At 41.1% G+C, this 19,996-nt stretch overlaps 3 protein-coding genes across 5 annotated transcripts; 2 read left to right on the forward strand and 1 right to left on the reverse strand.

Annotated features, from left to right (window-relative positions):
* Positions 1-146: 146 nt before the first annotated feature.
* Positions 147-12,421, forward strand: pigl (phosphatidylinositol glycan anchor biosynthesis, class L). The gene is made up of 7 exons (XM_086309710.1): positions 147-465; positions 1,461-1,560; positions 8,055-8,145; positions 9,211-9,278; positions 10,100-10,131; positions 11,307-11,440; positions 11,960-12,421. The coding sequence occupies exons 1-7, from the start codon at positions 207-209 to the stop codon at positions 12,086-12,088; spliced, it is 813 nt and encodes a 270-aa protein (XP_086165836.1). The 5' UTR covers positions 147-206; the 3' UTR covers positions 12,089-12,421.
* Positions 12,267-15,933, reverse strand: cenpv (centromere protein V). 3 transcript variants are annotated; one of them, XM_086309711.1, is made up of 6 exons: positions 15,799-15,933; positions 13,973-14,054; positions 13,775-13,867; positions 13,559-13,628; positions 12,774-12,888; positions 12,267-12,557 (listed from the first exon to the last, which is right to left on the reverse strand). In XM_086309711.1, the coding sequence occupies exons 3-6, from the start codon at positions 13,864-13,866 to the stop codon at positions 12,409-12,411; spliced, it is 426 nt and encodes a 141-aa protein (XP_086165837.1). In that variant the 5' UTR covers position 13,867; positions 13,973-14,054; positions 15,799-15,933; the 3' UTR covers positions 12,267-12,408. The 3 variants fall into 3 exon arrangements, with proteins under 3 accessions (XP_086165837.1, XP_086165838.1, XP_086165839.1); XM_086309712.1 differs by lacking the exon at positions 15,799-15,933 and adding an exon at positions 14,245-14,478; XM_086309713.1 differs by lacking the exon at positions 15,799-15,933 and adding an exon at positions 14,137-14,155.
* A 156-nt stretch (positions 15,934-16,089) lies between these two features.
* LOC147321310 (polyubiquitin-C) lies at positions 16,090-18,693 on the forward strand. Its single transcript, XM_086309704.1, has 2 exons — positions 16,090-16,247; positions 16,937-18,693. Exon 2 carries the CDS (start codon positions 16,945-16,947, stop codon positions 18,544-18,546), a length of 1,602 nt encoding a protein of 533 aa, XP_086165830.1. The 5' UTR covers positions 16,090-16,247; positions 16,937-16,944; the 3' UTR covers positions 18,547-18,693.
* Positions 18,694-19,996: the final 1,303 nt, after the last annotated feature.

Consider the following 19,996-nt stretch of genomic DNA (forward strand, 5'->3'; position numbering starts at 1 on the left):
GCAATCGTGGGAATAAACATGTGAACCCATGCTTGTTGAATTGAGTTATACTTCCAGTTGCTGCGTTAATTAATAAATGCCTAACGTTAGTAACAGTTAAAAGACTGCGCGAGGGGTGTTGTTTTAGGGGGGGGGGTTACACATGGAACCATTTACACTTCAGGCTTTTGTTTTTACACGGATTTTATGCGGTAACGGTCAAAATAATGACTTTGTACTTGGCTGTCATCATAATTTTGTCCTATTTGGCTTTGATAAAATGCATTTTTTTTCGACATCGGCGGACTTTGGTGAAGTCGTTGAAGCGTGCATTGAATGCTCCATCAAGCAGAGAAACAAACGGCGAGGATATCAGAGCTCTGGTCGTAACTGCGCATCCGGATGACGAGTGTATGTTCTTCGCGCCAACGATCATACGACTCATTGAATTAAATGCCACCGTACATTTGCTCTGTTTGTCTGAAGGTACGGTGACAGCACACTCATATTTGCATACTCAAGAAAAAAACCAATATAAAGATACAGAAAATTAAAATGAAAAGTGGTCCTACCTGCTAATCGGATAGAACCATATATTTATATATAGACCAATTAAAGACTTGTACCCACTTTTTGTTTGTTTGTTTGTTTGTTTTACTGTCAGTTAGGGTCACACTAGCTTTTCTCCTCTGCTCCCTGTTGTTCTTATTTGTCACCACACCTCAAATCCAACATAAATGTATGCACACAGAGCAGATCCAGGCAGAGGAGAAATGAGTGAACAAACCGTAACTTCAAGCACATTTAATGATTTATCCATCCCGTTTGAGTGCATGCAATGCTCTGCAGACATACAGGAGCTCCTTAATTTTCCAGCAGTTATTACACCACAAGAGTACCAAGTGCTCATGCATCTTTCAGGAGTACAACACCAATTCCTAAAAAGTTAAAATGCTGTGTAAAAAGTTAGAACACAATTCAGTGATTATTCACATTTCTGACAGCATTTCCAATTTTTTGCAATTTGGTTTGAAATATAAAAAAAGTATAAGAACTGAAAGAGAACATAATCGATGTACCTTCATACCTTCCCTTATGTTGTGAACTATGTTCATTTTTTGTATGTCATTGCACTGTTGTCTATGTCCTTTTTATTTTACTTCTTCTTCTTCTTCTGTTTTGTTTTTGAATTTTGAATGATTTTAGTACCTACCTTAAGCCTACATCCTTTGTGACAAGCACTGCTTAAGTTAAAAACAAGTTGTCAGGTACCAGAAGTGCAATCAAAGCTTCCCAATAAGTGGTACAAGAACAAGAAACATGGCTGTTGTTCAGAGTTCTCTTTGGGAAACCCCAGTCCTGTTCCAGAGGCCATCTGTACGCCACCCCCATATTTAAAACTATAAAAACTGCTAATTATACATAATCTACTGCGATAATACCATATCTAACATCTAATGTGACCTCTACATGTTACGCAGGAAACTACTACAATCAAGGAGCTCAGCGTAAAAAAGAACTTCTGAACAGCTGTGCCGTGTTGGGGATACCAGCGTCCAGAATCATCATCATAAACCACAAGTAAGAAGCCATCTACCCCAAGCATGCAACATAAAAATAAGAGTCATTCTGTTTTTTGCCTTTCACAATCAGGGAGTTTGTGCCACTAAATATACAGATGTGTGCGTTGTCCATTGATGTATGCTGCCCTCAATTAAGGAGTCAGGTCTCAGCATGTGTTCCTGCTGGAGCTCATCACCCCCTCCCTGCCAACCAGTGTCTATAAGAACAAATAAGAGAGTTGACCACAAATCACAACCCTCCCATTCTCACTGTGACAGCTCCGATGTAGCCTGACCTGATATATTACCTTTGTGTCACAGGGGAAATATATGAGTAGGCTCTGGAGGCAGCGATGGGTCAGCCCTGTGGGACAAAAGGCTCTTTAAAGACCTTAAAAATTCCATCACGGAATCAGTCTATTGATCCTTTTATCCATTTACAGCTTGTATATACAGATCTATTTAAATGTGCATCTTTGAAAGAGTCAAGTATTTATAGAACAAATTATCATTAAAGTATCTATTTCGTTACTTTTGAAAGTCTTTAGAAGAACATTTGCCTGTTTGTACACCCGGAGCAATCAATCAGCCTGTTTAAGCAGTCACAAAGGATTAGTTAGCGATCCCTGGGAAAAAATAACTGGGCAGACTGGGATGTCTGTACCGGAGCTGAAAGTATTTGTTGGAAGTTTTATCATGTTAGTTGCATGATGATATTTTTCTCCTGAATACGGAATTAAATTATATAAAATGGGACGCGACCTAAATAAAGCCCTTTATTCTTCAGTATTGTGTTCAAAACTTGACATTTATGTCAATTAAAGGTTTAGTGATGTGTACGAGGTGATCCTTTTAGTAATGCTAGTTCTACTGGAAAATCTATAAAAGTGTGTGTCTCGGGGAGGCAGGGGTTAAAGAGAACTGTGTCACTCTTTGGTGGCACAACAATTTTCTTGCGGAAAGAAAGATGCCCGTACATTCCAGTTTTGTTGCAGAAACACAGAACAGGTTATGCTACAGCTAAAAGCACAATAGAAGGTCAAGTTACACAGAAAAGGTAATGGTAAAGAGTATTGTTTTCCCCTCTCCTGTGGATCAACTGTGCAGCTTTTCTTGAAAATGTTGTGGTTTCTAAGAACATCAGGGCTGCCTACATGTGAGTGTCTCCATGTTGGCTCACCAGGAGAGCTGTATGAACTCTGCACTAACCTGGAACTCAGTTATAAGCTGGCAGACTGCCCAGGTTGTCTGCCCTGGAGAGTATTGTGTGTGTGTGTGTGTGTGTGTGTGTGTGTGTGTGTGTGTGTGTGTGTGTGTGTGTGTGTGTGTGTGTGCTTTTTTTGAACTCACATGCACACACTTCCCATTTTATCATCTTGTGCACACAAAATATAGCTGAACTTTGATCTTAGGGCTCTGCACTTCTGCTGAACTGGAGTGTGGCCCATTTTCCCTTTCTTTGTATTTTGTTGTTTGCCCAAAACACACACCTAATCAGCACTTTAAGAGCCTGAGTTCCACTCTCTGACAGTCAGCCTCTCTCGTGCTCTCTCGATCTATCCCACCCCTCCTCCTCTTGTCCATGTCTACTGAAGGCAACTGCCAAGGACTGTGGGATACATTTTGGCCACGCTCTAAGCACTGCTAATGTAGGTCATTCCAAAATGTTTTTCCCTTAGTGTGTCTGTACACAGCTAGCCAGTCTTTGGCTTTTTGCTCTTAACCCCCTCTGTTCAAGTTCAAAGTTTGAAATCTAACACACAATAGTCAAACAGTGCTCAATTACACAGGCAGTGCTGTCTTTTAGGCATAATCTCAGCAGGGATAGGGCTATGTAGCCATCAGATTTAGAGGCATTTTTCTACGATTTGAATAGGAGAATCAGTGTGCGTCTATTTGTGCACATCTTTTAGCCGCATTAAGCTTATAATGTTCACGTTTGCCTAATTTTATAATCTATTTTTTATACTGAGGTGTGTTTCTAATATTCATAAATATTGGATACTCATGTGAACGCATATATGTCATTGTAAATCTCACTAAAATAAAATTGTTTGGCGATGTTTGGCGATCATTATGTGGTTTGTCAGATGGGTACAGGGAGTGATACTGATAGCTGATATTAAGCACCTGATCCCCTCCAAACAAGGACGTAAGGGGGGAAGTGAGCAGAATGATTTATTTAATTGGTTGATTATTTTGGGCAGGTTTTAATAAGTGAATTCTTTTGTACATCAGTGTGTCATAAAAGTATGCATACTTGGGCTCAGCCTCTCAGTAATTTTTGAGCCTTTTTCACAAAGTTGCTGTGTTATATTGGAGAGGATTGGGAAAGATCCAAAGGATATAAAGAAATATTACAATTCTTCTGTTTTTGGTCCCTCCAGCTGTGAAACATTGATCCCATATGCTTTAGTCATTGGGGAAAATAGCTGATGTTTAGAGCCACAGAGTTTTTGTTGGGTTTTTGTTCGATGTGGCTCCTTTTGTAATGCAACCACTAACTAACTAACACTAAATAATGTGCTGACTGTACATAATAACCCCCACTGGTCACAGCAGATGGCTGCCCCTCCTCTGAGCCCGGTTCTTCCGGAGGTTTCTTCCTGTTAAAAGGGAGTTTTTCCTTCCCACTGTCGCCAAAGTGGGGCCTCCTGGTGGGCCACAACGGTACTGTAGGTGAGCTGTAGTTATATTTGGTGGTGATTTTGTGATATTACTCATTGCTCTGACCTAAATTTACTGCTCTTCTTTTGAAGTTTGTGCCCCAGTGGCAGGTGAGTAACACTTTGCATGTGACTGGGTAGCTTTAGCAATTTTTAACCTACGGCCTCTGTTGTTTATGTATATTTGAATTACATTTTTTTAAGGAAATACATCACTCTCTCTTGTACTTTGATTAGAGTGAAGATTTAAGATTGGGTGGGCCCTGTTGGATTTTCTGCTTTTTAAGCAGGCCGTAGGATTGTGTTTTTTATATGTCAGATTTCGATGGTACTCACTCACAACTGTATCAGTGTTCTCCAAGATCACAGGAATAACATGCGCCTTCTTCTTTACATTATGATTTTCCCTTTAGTGCACACTGAATAGGACAGCTGTGTTGACAGTATCTAGGGGCCCCGGTGCATGTTGGGGCCTTTGTGATCAAGCTCAATCTGAGCACGCTCTGCTGCCTCTCCACTTGCTCCGGCATTACCTCTTTCTGCTCCCTGGAACTTGATTATAGCTGCTCGCTGCACAAATTCAGCCATTCTTCTTCTTCATGACATTATCTATCAGACTAAAGTGAAGTCTCACTCTGTCTGGCTTACCTCATTTCTTTGTGACTTCAATAATTGTACTTCCCTGTTAACATATTTCACGTGTACTCAGAAAGCTTCTCGCAGAAGTAAACAATCAACTAATAGCGTCTGTTGTCAATTGGATTAGTGTAGTTCTCTGTAGTCATGTAAACACAGAGCTCAGCACAAGTTTCAGGAAAGGAAAGTGGTACTCGCAAGCAGAGACAGCACATCCACACACAAGCATTAAATATACATTGATCAGTGGTTAAAAATAGTCCTGGCTGATTTATAAGCTCATGGCAGGGCCAAGTAAACCGTGATGAGATGTTCCAGCCCGAGTATAGCCAGAGGTCAGTACCTCTGGCTATACTTTTACTCAAGATTCATTTGTCAGCAGCACAGATCGGCCTCTGTGTAGTCACACTGTTAGTTTTCCATTCACCGAACCTTGCAGCCAACAACAAATTTTGAATTTTGTCACATTAAATCCCTCTTTTTCTGCACAAATTACTTCCAAAACAACAGTAAGATAATAATTTCCATGGTGAATAGCACACACCTATTCCATCATGGTTCTTTTTCTGCAAATAGTTAAATATGGGTAAATATTGGCCATACCTGCAGCCGCACATGTCTGTAAATTATCATGAAACGTCACGTGTAAGCTAGTGTTGTTACTATAGTTGTAACTGCCTTATTACACTGGCCAATTGTATTAGGGGCGTACAATTGGCGCGTAGTGGCATCTCAGCCATTCCCAGCAGGACATATAATCTGACTGTGTGGACAGAAGTCTGGCAGTTGCATAGACCTGTGGTCCATGTGACCAGACTAAACAAGCCCTCCCTGACACACACACACACACACACACACACAGAATCCCTTTAGTGGGCCAAAGTTCAACAACTGCATACAGATGCCTGCAAGCAATTAGACATCCACATGCAAAGCTGCAAAAGGGAGCTGGGGAGGTTACTTTAGGACATTTTGCACTGTTGCCATGGCAAAGCTGACACTCAGCCTACATCCTGCTTGAGAAAGGTCAGGTGTCTTTTATCTTTTGTTGTTCTTTTTTTTTTTCTTCTCTCCTCCTTCCTCTTCCAGCTTTCACACAGCTACAGTTATCGAGAGTCATTCAAAATGTTTTGAGTAATAAACAATTAAATGCAGCAGTGAGAATAATGCATCATGAATATCTCACTCTGGCTTTATTCTCTTTTAGCCCAAAGCAGGTCCATACACACTGCTCTTATTAAATGTAGGTCACTGGTATCCAAGTGCAAGAGTGGGGCATTCACTCGAAGACAGACAGTTTTAAACTATCTGTGAACCCCTAACCCTCAGCCCTCCAACCCAACCCCATCCTCCACCTCTTACAGCAGACCCTGACCACTCATTGCTCATTGTTAGCAATGAAGGGGAGGGACGCAGCTGCTGACACACAGCCGCACCTACCCCCATTCCATGCACGGTCTATATACAAGCCTGCAGCTAGTTGCCAAGGAGACAAACTATCAATCTCCAAATGTTCTGGATGGCTTTGGGTGCAAATTTTACCAGAGATGGGGCTTGGCCCAATTTAGAAGTGATTAACTTATGGAGCTCCAGATTCAGGAATTCTTGGAATGTTTTTCAAAATAGGTACATTTTTACTTTGTATCTTCACAAATACAATTAAAATGAAATAAGAAAAAATGTTACACAAATTTACACAATACATGGAAATCTGAATATTGGATTTGAGAACAATGTATTTCACCTTCTTTCATCCTGTAAACAGACTCAAAAATGTTCATACTGGAGAATATGCAGGTGGCAAATGTTTGCTGTTTTTAACTTAAGAAATGTCGGCAACTGGCTCTACATACTTGCATGCATGCAGTCTCACATGTTCCACCCACATGTTAGCCCAAGTGTACAACAGTATGTCATGGCATTGATGTATCTCCCTATCTATACGTTTCCCTTGAAAGAAAAAACAACATCACTCTATAAACTGCTGTTCTAAATATTTTTGTTTCTTCCCTGACTTTGTACACGCACATGCCACAAGTTTACCTTGAGCTAGAAACATTTGTCAGATATTCTGGTCCATATCGGAATGACAGCATCACACAGGTGCTGCAGATTTGTCGATTGTACATCCAGGATGCAAATCTACCCTTCCACCACATCCCGAAGGTTTGACTGGGATCTGGTGACTGTGGAGGCCATTGAGTGCAGTGAACTCATTGTCAAGGTCATGATATGAGCTTTGTGGCATGTTGAGTTATCCTGCTGGAAGCAGCCAACAGGATAACTCAGAAAGGGATGGACGTGGTCAGCAACAAACACGGGTGGCCTTTGACGTTTAAACGATGCTCATGGGATGGTGGCGCTTATTGTGGTCTTCTGCTGCTGTAGCCCATCTGCTTCAAGATTCAACATGCAGCACATTCAGAGATGCTCATCTGCATACTATGGTTATTATGAGTGCTTATTTTAGTTACTGTTGCCTTCCTAGCAGCTTCAAACAATCTTCTAGCCATTCTGCTCTGACATCAACAAGAAATTTCACCCAGTGAACAACTGCTCACTGGATATTTTCTCTGATTATTCTTTGTAAACTGTAGAGATACTCATGCAGGACAAATAAGCCGTTTATGACCATCTGGCACCAACAACCACGCCACGTTCAAAGTAACTAAAATCACATTTCTTCCCCATTCTGATGCTCAGTTTGAACTTCTGCAGGTCATCTTGGCCGTGTCTACAAGGTTAAATACACTGAGGGATCAGTTGATGAGATATTTATGTTAATGAGCAGGTGTACTTAATGCAGTGGCAAGTGAGTGTGTTTATATTGTGTTTCTTTTTTTCTCTGTCTCCCGAGTTTAGGACATTGAACAACCATAGAAAGCAGTGCTTCCGTTTTATAGCCTAAAGGGAGTGTGCATGTTAGTGGGCCAAGAGAGTCAGCAGACCAAGTGTGATGTTTGTGGAAACGAGGGCCTCCAGGCGTTTCAGATATACACAATACTAAGGGCCTTCAGATCCATAACCTCTGTATTTCCCAGCGCTCCCACATGTTTGCATTCTACAACAGCCCTTTTTTTTTTTATATATATAAAATGCTGTGTTAAATGTTCAAACTGGTTACAAAGCAGACACTGTATAACTCTGTTTTAATACTAACTGGATACATAACCGCAGTCCCTTTCTTCCTTTTTTTTTTTTTGCCCTACAGAAAACTCCCAGATGATCCCAAAGCAGAATGGAGCGTCTCATTGGTCTCCTCTGAAATCCTTAAGCACATAAGAGCTCACTCCATCAACATGGTACGCCCCACTCTGTGTTTGGTTCGTGCCTTTCAAAGAAGTGGCTTTTGTGTCATTTCCTGTTCTGTGTCACCGCACAATTTCCCCGCCATTATATGTTAGAAATACATGTACTGTATTGTTTTCTTTGTACAATGTGTTTTGGCACCGCAGCTTCCTTGTTGATTATCCCAGTTTCACGGTGGTCTGCATAATAACCTTGTCAGCTGCCTTCCTTTTCAGTCCTAACTAGACTGCATTTTGAGGCTCCTTGAAGCCAGGGGGAAATGGCCTGTGCTCTGTGTGTATGCAGAGATTCTTATCATACTCAATGCAGTTCCGCACTATTAGTTAATGGGAATGATGTAAATTGAGAATTGGACAATTTCTTTCTCAGCAACAACAAAAATAGTCACTGAAAGCACAGCAGCAGTAATGGCGTGGGGTGGGGGTCTTCATGGTAGAAAATGGAGAAGCACGACTGAGTTATTCTGCTTTAGCTGCTGATCTTTTTTGGCTATCAAAGATGACAAACAAACAGGCAGTCTCCTCCCATCCTGTCACGCGTCACAGCCAAAAGCACCTTTAGTGAAAAAGTAACTTAAAGAGTCCTTTCAGTTGCAAAGAAAACATTTTCTCTAATGAATATAAGCAGGGGAAAGCACAGAGGAAACAGACTTCCATTTCCTTTTTTTCCAACTGAATAATGTTGTTTCTTTGGTTGAAGTGTTTTTGCAGTTAGATGCAAAGATCATGCGTTATTTATAACATATTGGTTTGGCTGCTTAAACTTGTGCTTGATTGCAAAGTCATGGTAGAATATCGCCTGAGCAGAGCAAACACTTCAAGTCTTTTAGTTGAGTTTTGTTCTCTTCCCTTTGACCTGATTTTTTTTTTCACCTGTTTCCTCTGGTGCGCAAGCATGCATGCACAAAAAAGGCTTTTAAATATCAGTTGTCGGCTGCCAAAAAGCCTCCACAGTCACACACATAAACCTAAGAAAATCTTTCTTGCTGCCTTTGCCTCAGCTTCTAGATACCCAGACTCGGCTTTTCACCCACACAGTGACATATTTTGTTGTTTCAGGTGCTGACCTTCGATGGAAGCGGCGTGAGCGGCCATGCCAATCACATAGCTATCTATAACGCCGTCAGGTACAGGAAGGACTTTAAAGATTTTTGCCATCAGGAAAACCTTTTTATTTTATTTCTTCAGTTCCTTAACTTTAAGATGCCATTTTGAGGGGATACTCTGTGACTTAAACACAGAAAGCAATTCACCCTGCTATCATTAAACACAATCCAGGAAAATGCTGAACATTTGGACCCACATCAACATCCATCGTTCCAAATGTTTCCCCACAAGTACACACACACACCATGTTTTTCAGAATTGGTCTGTTACATAGCTGAGAGGTCATCCAAACAGAGTCCTCAGAGGCACTCGGCTCTGCTCCCAGCGAGCAACAGTAAATCCTGTCCCTGAAGTGGTGAGGTGGGAGGGCAGCTTTGGTTTGGAGAGGCCGGCCAAGCAAGAAGTTGCATCAGACTGTTGGTTTGAAACCAAAAAAAAGAAAAGAAAAAGTGTTTTGCACACTGAAGAGAACATCGTAGTCCCTGTACCACACTTACCTGTCTGTGCAGTGAGCCGTGCTCTTTTCTCTCATAAGGCTCTCTGTTCATTTGTGGGCCTTAATGAGATTTGTGCTCTCCAGATCGAATCTGGAAATTCCCATTTGACTGGAACACAAAAGGGGGAGAGGCTGAGTGCGAGTTTCACAGCCTCTAAATCTTGACAGTGTGCTGTCATTTTCTGTCAGCGTGTTAATAACCATTGCATAAAAAAATGCAAGTGCAGGAAAACTTCCAAAAACCTCCCAGCATTTGATATATCCTTCGACACACACACACGCAGAGTGGCCACTTCCATGACATTTTCTGTGTGCAGCACTGATGTTCACTATTTTGTCTTACAGGCATCTCGCTTCCACTGGAGAAGTACCCAATGGTAGGTTTGACACTGGGAGAACTTTTAAGAGGTTTCTAAGCTTAGGAGCGTTAGATTCACTGATCACTCTCAGAACAGTCGTCTGTAAAAGTAATTCTTGGGGTACTTTATCCTGCTTACAGTACAGTATGCTTGTTGTGAATATGTTCATCACCATGAAAGCTTTAGGTAGCACTTTATATTAAAATGCAAAGTTCTTTCACAGGAGAAACGGCACCTCTCCAGCTGCGTTTTTGCAGAGAACCATGCAAAGTACACTGGCTGGTTTGTTAATGTACAGCGCCCTCTACTGTTCATAAAAGCCCCATGAGCATTGTATCTCCACTAAAGGCGCTGGTCTGTTGGTGGCAGCAGGAAGAATGAATTGGACCTAAACTCTAAATGTGATAAGAATGTACCATCAAACTTCTGAAGACTTGTTGACCGCAGATATTAGAATGTCTTTTGTGAATCTTTTTTTTTTTTTTTTTTTTTTAAAGGAATTTCCAAAATGACTAAATTTTCACTTTGTTTTTCTAAGTTCTTGTGGTGATAAATTCTGGGAATTCTTTCTAACAGAATGTAGAAGGAAAAGTAGGTCAGTGAGGTGGGGGGCCATGCTACACAACCTTATTTGCTTATCTGATAAACATTACAGCCCACAGGCCATATCAAAGCATACATATTTGAGGAGAGAGGTGATAAGAAACAGACATTCAGGTAATCATGAACCCACACCATAAACACAAACACACTTGTTTCTGTGGTAGAAGCTCGTCAATCCGCTTTGCCCACATGAGCTCAGTGGATGATCTTGACCAGCAGCATGCCATTAACTGTGGTTCTTTGTTAGTAGGAATTTACACCTCAGCTGTTAGACTGGTCTTACAGTAAAGGGGAAGTAGATGAGAATTCAGAGTGACATTAATCCTCGTCACTCAGCTGTAAAACAAAGCTCCCTGCTCTTTTCCTAAACCTCTAAGGTTCACGTGTTTCTGCCACAAGACAATAACTGAAAGAAGTACTGACAGTTTGTGTTTTTGTGTAGCATAGCAGTACCAGGCATTCTCACTTCAAACGAACTGTATCACAAACAATGACGTTGTGCTGGCGTGGCACCTGGACGATGGCCTCGTTAATTGTATGCTTCTGAAATAAGCATTTAAAAACATTAACAGCTCTGTCTTTTCTCCCAGACTGCACTTTGCTCTCCCTGGTGACCGTTGGCCTTCTCAGGAAGTACATCTCCTTCCTGGATGTTCCCCTCAGCTGGTTTCTGCCCTCGTGTGTCTGCTGTATTATAGGCTCAAAGCCCTACAAGCAAGCCAAAGTAAGCCTCCAACTAGAGACTGTGTGTTGGCAGGACTTTATGTTCTCTACTCTGAGAAGTGCACACTCTAATAAGATCATGTACAGTCTACACTAACACTCAAACTGTCCCTGTTTTTGAAGGAAAGGTACATTTGTCAATTATCTGCTATCATTTCCAACAGTTTCATTTTATCTAACATGAAACTGTTGGAAATGTTTTCATGTTATATTAGATAACATGACACTGCTGTTAATGTGACTGAGGGGAGAATGGACCGGGAGATCGACAGGCAGATTGGGCGTGTCTGCTGTGATCCACGCACTGTAGTCATCTGTAGTGGTGACGAGAGAGCAAACCTGTTGATTTATCGATTGATCTACAACCGCGAGCTCTCAGTATTGACCAAAAGAATGAGATCGCAGATACAAGCTGCAGAGATGAACATCCTCTAAAGGGTGGCTGGACTCTTTCTCAGAGGTAGAGCGAGAAGTGCGAGTTGTATTATCTCCCTTAAAAACAACTTTGTGTCTTTTTCAGGCTGCCATGCTGTGCCATCGCACTCAGCTGCTGTGGTTTCGTTACCTCTACATCACGTTCTCACGCTACATGTTCATAAACACATTCCAAACCATTGCTCAGGGACCAAAGAACCTGAAGATCTATTAAAAGCTCTGATGCACTGATTGCCACATTTCTTACACTACAGGGAATTTAGAAGCTGTTTACAAATGTCTTTGATACTCTGTTAACAGCAGTAGGTGATATGCATTTTTCTTAAACACTGTTATTTTTTAGATAATATTTAATAATAGAAGAAACTTCTCATCCTTTTTTGTTACAGAAAAACTTTTATTGACTCAGTCACAGCACTGTATTTAAGTATTTAAGCTTTTCCAAGGGGTTATGACTTTTTTTTATTACTTTAAAGACCAATGAAAGTACTGTTGAATGTTTCTGATGTCATGCTGATTGAAAAATAAAGTTTCTTATATGACAGTAGGTTGGTTTTCCTCTGGTTTTGACATGTCTCTGATAGTTTCGTGAACTTGCATACTTTCTTCCCACTTCTCCCCACAAAAGTTCTCCACTGTGACACTGTGCACAGTACCTGGATCCAGACAATGTGGAGCAATGCCTAATTGAGATGAAGACATGAATAACAGAAGGTTGTCATTTGATTTGCATTCAAATCCCACTGTGAACATACAGTTTCTGTTTGCTACAAATAGCATAAAAACATGACATTAAAGAGACAACTGGGTTGGTTGGTATGGAGTAAACATTAGCGGGGTGTTGAATTCTGTTTACAACACATGAGACCAAGTGTGTCGGTGAGTTGTCAGGGTCATACCATATCCGTCTGGGTTGGAGCGTGGTGTGTAGAAACTTTGAACTCCACAGGTTTTACAGAAGGTGTGTTTTGCAACATGAGTGTTAAATGTGTACGTGGTCAGATTTTCCAAACCCTAAGAATGGAAAAAACCAAAACAAAGTATGCTAAAATTCAATGTAAATTTTAAATATCCAGGATTGTAGAAGTCTTGGGTCAACCCTAATTTTGCTAGGTGCAGTAATTAATTTTAATATATGTGCAAACATACATCAAAATACAGTATATAAGGCAAAAGTAGATTTGAATGAAAGTCAGTATTTGGTATAGCCACCTTTATTCTTCCACACAGCCTGAATTCTTCCAGACGAACTGTCCTGTAATTTATTTAAATAGTCTTCAGGAAAAATTGTCTGGGATTGTTTTTTAGGAACATGACTTTCAGATACTGCTCATCTGCTGGAGACAGGCCTGCCAGTCATTCTTTTGTCCTCCACCTTACAGTTTCCTCAGTTTTTTTTAAGGCCAAGATATTCCATGTTTTTAGCTAACAGCTTGAGTCAGGTGCTATTTTATGATTGAATGATTCATAGATTCATAAGCCATAAGTGGCTTCACGAATAATTAATTCCGGCTTTTTGACAACCTTCAGAAAGCCTGAAGAATTAATGGTTAAGACCACTTTGAAAAATTATAGAAGAGTCTGGCTCCTTTGGAAGCAATACATAAAAAATAAGGGTGCCTCTAGACTTTTGCACAGTACTGTATATTAAATAAAACAATGCGTTTCAAACAAAGTTCCTTACCTGTAAGAGCGTGAAGCGATTTTTTGGCACAATGAAATGATGATTTTGCTTCTTTGTGCAAATGCTGCAACTGGAGAGAACATATCAGTTCATATGGATTAAAGTGTACGTTGTTGTTTGAAATGCCTTCAACATGGCATGAATAAGATATTTGAACGTTTAGGCTATGTTCCAGAATTACTACCTAGTTTCTATCACTGAATTAATTGTTCATACTTGCAATGAAAAACATGGAGGTCTGGGGAATTCCAGACTTCAAATCGCACAGCCCCACAGTGGCAGCCACCTGTATGTTTCACCAGGTCCATGCTGTAATTGAATCAGTATAAATACATTTACAGTGAGATTTGGTAAGGATTCACCTTTTTAAGCCACGTGAAGGAAAATGCTAGAATGTCTCTATCCAAGTCTTACGTAAAGTTCAGGTTGAAAGGGTGTCACATGTTAGTTGTGAAACTTGCTGACGTGGAGCTCCCAATCAAAAGTTCCAGTCATCCTGCCATGGAAAACAATGAACCTGATTAAAGTGCAGCTCTGATAAGAACCACATTTGAATTGATAAAGAACCTTTTACCTACAGAAGCTAAGCTTTTGATTCAAACACAGCAATTTATATTTAAAATAAAAGTCAGATTTCTTGTTTTTCCAAGGTGTGAACATGTTGATTCCATGTTAACCAGACCTACTTCCTGCTTGCAATCTTTTCCTGGAACACTTTGAGATAGTCCACATAACAAAGGGCAGGGCGAGGTACAGCAGGCTTGCACAAACACATTCCTCAGAGGCAGAACTAGATCAGCCAGATGCCCTGCTCTGTGTTGGAAAGCAAAGGCGTGGTGCATCATGAGTTGGGTTTCATATGACACAGTGCCAGAGGGGTGGGCTAACAGAATGCTGTGACCCAAATACATATTTTATTTGAATCAGGGCTCTCAGAGCTGCATTATAGCCAAACTCCCAAAAATAGAAACCCACAAGGCCCCATGAGCCCAAGCTGATTTAGTTTACAGTGCTACCTTAAATAGTGGTGGGTGCTAAAAGTGGGCACTGATCAGTAATTACAGTCCTGGAAATAAACTTTGGAAACCAGGAAATACAAAAAATTAGATGCTCTAAACAGATAGATCACTTAATGACCTGCAGTCATTCCCTACAATGTTCAATCTGACTTTACCTTGTTGGAATGTTCTAGTTTCAACTGCGTGTTGACAACATGCTGAAACTAGATGAACTCGTGTTTTCTTGATATTGCTCATGGAAATAAAATGAAGAGATGTCATATTACCTGAGGGACTTACAAAGTAGGTGTAAGCATTACACTAAAGCTGTTAGAACTGTTCAGCCCAAGCCACAAAGATAACAATATGTCTGTGAGGCCTGAATAAGTTTATTATACTCTATGAGGAAACTAATTGTTTATCATTGTGTTCAGCAATGTAGATAATGTAGTTGAATTTCTACCCCCCATACAGGTTTATCTCTCCAGTGGAGACTTGACAATGAACTGTCTGTGCATGTGCATCATGAGACTAAAGAGAAACATACTAGTCATGCTTTTACTTTATAGTAACTTTTATGTGCATATTTTCACTGATAACAACTAGATTCAAATAAACCAAGCTAGCATTTGAATAAGCTACTTAATTTTAAGTTACACAGTAACAGATCCCTATAAGTTGGCAACACAGCAAATAAGCACATCAGGTCTGCTAAACCTTGCTTATCATCAACGTTAGGTGTGCATATACTGTGCATCTATGCATACACGGTGTGCCCATAATCAGTATTTTGTACTGATGTCCTGACTATTCATCATTAACGCATTCTTTTTTTTTAGATGCGCAGTGTGGCTTGCTAAAAAAAATAAATGAGGTCGGCCATAGAGGCGAACTTCCGCCTTAAAATATCCCGCTGTCGCGTCAGCTGCTATTACATTTACTAAGCGCGTTGCCATCTGTTAAAGGTTGAAATATCTGATAGAGATGAACACACTTCCTGAGTGTACATGTCAGTCTTCGGTATGTTAGTCATACGAATAGTCATTCTGACATGGCGAACTCTTATTTTTCAATCTATATCCATGACGCGACGCTTGAATGTGACACGTAGCCTATACTTCTATAGCCTAAAATATATATAATGGTTTGTCGATTTAGGTCACGTTTAAGCTCCTTTTTTAACCTTATTGTCATAGCCAGTCATTGGACATAACCATAACTTTATCGTGAAATGTTACTTACTGTAACACAGCAACCAATCGCTGATCAAACAAACAACTGTGTCATCCAATCAGAAGCTCGGGGAAGATTCCCGTTGCTGTGCTGGTTCGAGCAAATTCCAGAGTCGTAGTGCATAGATGATATCATTCCGCGGTGGAGGATTTATGAGTGCATTCTTACAAACGTAATAGCTTCGACTTTGAAATAATTACGTTTATGAGTAAAATAATTAAAAAAAAATATATTATTGTAGAACTAAGTTATAAATATTGGACTTATAAATATTGAAGCAGTGACTTTTGGGAGGGTGGGAACTACTTATTGACGCGGATGGAGATTTCTGGATGACGTGTGCACCTCCATACTATATAACACACTGGTAGACATTGCTCCCGCAGACCTACCTACGTGAAAGAAAAGAGAAAGACAATTTCGTGCCTCAGAGCAGTTTTTCGCCTCACTTACCAGTCGTAAGTATTTTCCTATTTCTATATCTTTTGATATTCCAGAAACGTTTGTTTTTAATAAATATGTTGCATTAGTATCATTGTGTTGAACGATATTTGGGTTGCGCTAACGAGAGGTAACAAAGGTCTCCAAAATACAGTAGTTCTTCCGAATTATATTTTTCTCTTATATAAAGTTAATACGTATTTCGTCGTCGTTCCATTGTCGATTTTCTTTCTTTTTACTACCCTTTTGTTACGCAGCAGCGTTTTGGTAACGTTCGCTTACAGCAGTGACTCAACATTTCCAGTAACCTCCATTACCGGCTGCTGAACAAAAGGAAGGTCACTGAGATCTCAAAATGGCGCTTGGGCTGAAATGGCTCCTGCTGTTCTCATTCTTAGGCGCTTCATAGTAATATTATTTAATACTTTTTTCTTTTCTTTTTTTTAAAGAATTTCTTTTTAATCCATATTTGAGCTTAAACTTAAAGTAATGTAATTTCTAATGCATTTATTTATTTTTTTGGGGGGGGAGGGGGGGTAAAGAGCTTTTTAATCAATAATTCATCTTTATCTATTTATTCATATTTATCTGATTTTGTGTGTGTGTGTGTGTGTGTGTGTGTGTGTGTGTGTGTGTGTGTTGGAGGAATGTGGAATGTTTTAAATTGCTTTTAATTCTTAATTAATATCCATCAAATTTTATACAGGCGCAAACATGCAGATCTTTGTGAAAACGCTCACTGGCAAGACCATCACCCTTGAGGTTGAGCCCAGCGACACCATCGAGAACGTGAAGGCCAAAATCCAGGACAAGGAAGGCATTCCCCCTGACCAGCAGAGGCTGATCTTTGCTGGCAAGCAGCTGGAAGATGGCCGCACCCTCTCTGACTACAACATCCAGAAGGAGTCCACCCTCCACCTTGTCCTGCGTCTCAGGGGTGGCATGCAGATCTTCGTGAAGACCCTCACTGGCAAGACCATCACCCTGGAGGTTGAGCCCAGTGACACCATTGAGAACGTCAAGGCCAAAATCCAGGATAAGGAGGGCATTCCCCCCGACCAGCAGAGGCTGATCTTTGCCGGCAAGCAGCTAGAAGATGGCCGCACCCTCTCTGACTACAACATCCAGAAGGAGTCCACCCTCCACCTTGTCCTGCGTCTCAGGGGTGGCATGCAGATCTTTGTGAAGACCCTCACTGGCAAGACCATCACCCTGGAGGTTGAGCCCAGTGACACCATTGAGAACGTCAAGGCCAAAATCCAGGATAAGGAGGGCATTCCCCCCGACCAGCAGAGGCTGATCTTTGCCGGCAAGCAGCTGGAAGATGGCCGCACCCTCTCTGACTACAACATCCAGAAGGAGTCCACCCTCCACCTTGTCCTGCGTCTCAGGGGTGGCATGCAGATCTTCGTGAAGACCCTCACTGGCAAGACCATCACCCTGGAGGTTGAGCCCAGTGACACCATCGAGAACGTCAAGGCCAAAATCCAGGATAAGGAGGGCATTCCCCCCGACCAGCAGAGGCTGATCTTTGCTGGCAAGCAGCTGGAAGATGGCCGCACCCTCTCTGACTACAACATCCAGAAGGAGTCCACCCTCCACCTTGTCCTGCGTCTCAGGGGTGGCATGCAGATCTTCGTGAAGACCCTCACTGGCAAGACCATCACCCTGGAGGTTGAGCCAAGTGACACAATTGAAAACGTCAAGGCCAAAATCCAGGATAAGGAGGGCATTCCCCCCGACCAGCAGAGGCTGATCTTTGCCGGCAAGCAGCTAGAAGATGGCCGCACCCTCTCTGACTACAACATCCAGAAGGAGTCCACCCTCCACCTTGTCCTGCGTCTCAGGGGTGGCATGCAGATCTTCGTGAAGACCCTCACTGGCAAGACCATCACCCTGGAGGTTGAGCCCAGTGACACCATCGAGAACGTCAAGGCCAAGATCCAGGATAAGGAAGGCATTCCCCCTGACCAGCAGAGGCTGATCTTTGCTGGCAAACAGCTGGAAGATGGCCGCACCCTCTCTGACTACAACATCCAGAAGGAGTCCACCCTCCACCTTGTCCTGCGTCTCAGGGGTGGCATGCAGATCTTCGTGAAGACCCTCACTGGCAAGACCATCACCCTGGAGGTTGAGCCCAGTGACACCATCGAGAACGTCAAGGCCAAGATCCAGGATAAGGAAGGCATTCCCCCTGACCAGCAGAGGCTGATCTTTGCTGGCAAGCAGCTGGAAGATGGCCGCACCCTCTCTGACTACAACATCCAGAAGGAGTCCACCCTCCACCTTGTTCTGCGTCTCAGGGGTGGGCAGTAAAGAAATGATTCAATACAATTCCATTAATGTTGCTTCCTTAAAATAAACAGCTGATGGTATGAATGCCTTGTTACGAAATTGTTACCCACTGCTAAGTTTTAACCTTTTTCGACCAAATATTGCATATCAATAAAGGATTGAACGCCATTTAAGTGTTGCTGCTTTTTGTATATGACAGACAGCAATAGGGTGTGAGACACTGATTTTTTTTTTTGGGGGGGAGATATGTTTATGTTGAAAAAGAACAGGCCTGCAAACTTTAAACTTTTCTCCTGAATAAAACACAACTATACTATGTCTGCCTTGAACCATGATTCATGTAAAGCTGTGGCATAGATTATAATCAAAGCATACTTTTTTTTTTTTTTTTTTTTAGAACAAATACTTTTATAAACTGTCAGCCAAAGGACTTCTGGTTCCATGCATGTTTAGATGTAAACAGCTAGATATGACATGCAAGAAATGCAGCCTTTCATGTATGAATGTGAAAATACATTAGGAATAAATGCAAATTAGTTAAATATTGCCTTGAATTAACATCATGTACTACTAGCTACAACAAAGTTTCATGATAAGGGTCCTGAATTAAAGGACATTACTATACCTTTGCCTGCGCTTCAGTGCTAAGTCATTGCAAAAACGGTAGTATGGTTAGGTTCACCTTCTGGAGAACGCTGAAGGTTATCAGGGTTTTTTATTTGCAAAGATGCTGTGCCATCTATTGACATCAAGCAGGTTACCCAGAGGAAAGATGGTAGACATAATACTGGGAAATAACATCAAGGGTTTATTCCTGGCATGTGCACACTACTGTATCGTAGAAGAAAGCTTAGATGGAAACTGATCTCAAAGTAAACAATAAGCATATTAAAATAAGCTAAAGTTTGCCATGTCTTATTTCAATTGGGACATATACCTGTGCGCTTATGTTCACCATCATCTAAAACAGTAAATGTGGTTGGACTGGCTCACAAAACATCTGTTAGGGTGTTAACATTTAAATATAAGAAGCCTCTCCATGTAACACATACCTATTGAAAAATGCTTAATGAGTGGTAGATCAATGATTTTTTTTTCCATACAGTTGTTGGTCTGAGGGATCCTCCCCAATAGGATATTATCATCAGATGATTTATTTCCTGTTTTTCACAATAAACTGGAATATTATGCAATGAGGCTCTGTTGCTTATCTAGGAAATTATTCTTAATTTTCTTCCTTATTACTATCTCTTCTGAGTCAGCCATGATGTCCTCCTCTGTACTCTTGCATAGCCAGCTGAATAATCTCATATGAGTATTAATATTTTAACTAACCTAGCTGTGGACTTAAACAGCTATTATTCTTGAACTACCTTTCTGATGATCTTTCTAAAACTTTCTGGAATCACACACCTGTATTACTAAAGCTTTAGTTATCATAGCTGAAGCTACCCATGACTATATAAGTAAT

The sequence above is a fragment of the Aulonocara sp. 'chitande type north' Nkhata Bay genome, linkage group LG10 (assembly GCF_057382095.1).
Source record: "Aulonocara sp. 'chitande type north' Nkhata Bay isolate Kocher_YH1m ecotype deep benthic linkage group LG10, A_spYH_male_GT1.1, whole genome shotgun sequence".
In the NCBI taxonomy this organism is placed as follows: Eukaryota; Metazoa; Chordata; class Actinopteri; order Cichliformes; family Cichlidae; genus Aulonocara; species Aulonocara sp. 'chitande type north' Nkhata Bay.

What these genes read in the sequence shown, in the direction of transcription:
- pigl (XM_086309710.1), top strand. Translation starts at nt 207, where the DNA reads ATGACTTTGTACTTGGCTGTCATCATAATTTTGTCCTATTTGGCTTTG. An exon ending in ATCATCATCATAAACCACAA is followed by an intron (nt 1,561 to 8,054) that starts GTAAGAAGCCAT and finishes TTTGCCCTACAG; the next exon opens with AAAACTCCCAGATGATCCCA. An exon ending in GCTATCTATAACGCCGTCAG is followed by an intron (nt 9,279 to 10,099) that starts GTACAGGAAGGA and finishes TTTGTCTTACAG; the next exon opens with GCATCTCGCTTCCACTGGAG.
- cenpv (XM_086309711.1), bottom strand. Translation starts at nt 13,866, where the DNA reads ATGGACCTGGTGAAACATACAGGTGGCTGCCACTGTGGGGCTGTGCGA. An exon ending in CTCCATGTTTTTCATTGCAA is followed by an intron (nt 13,629 to 13,774) that starts GTATGAACAATT and finishes TGTTCTCTCCAG; the next exon opens with TTGCAGCATTTGCACAAAGA. An exon ending in ATCGCTTCACGCTCTTACAG is followed by an intron (nt 12,889 to 13,558) that starts GTAAGGAACTTT and finishes TTCCATTCTTAG; the next exon opens with GGTTTGGAAAATCTGACCAC.
- LOC147321310 (XM_086309704.1), top strand. Translation starts at nt 16,945, where the DNA reads ATGCAGATCTTTGTGAAAACGCTCACTGGCAAGACCATCACCCTTGAG.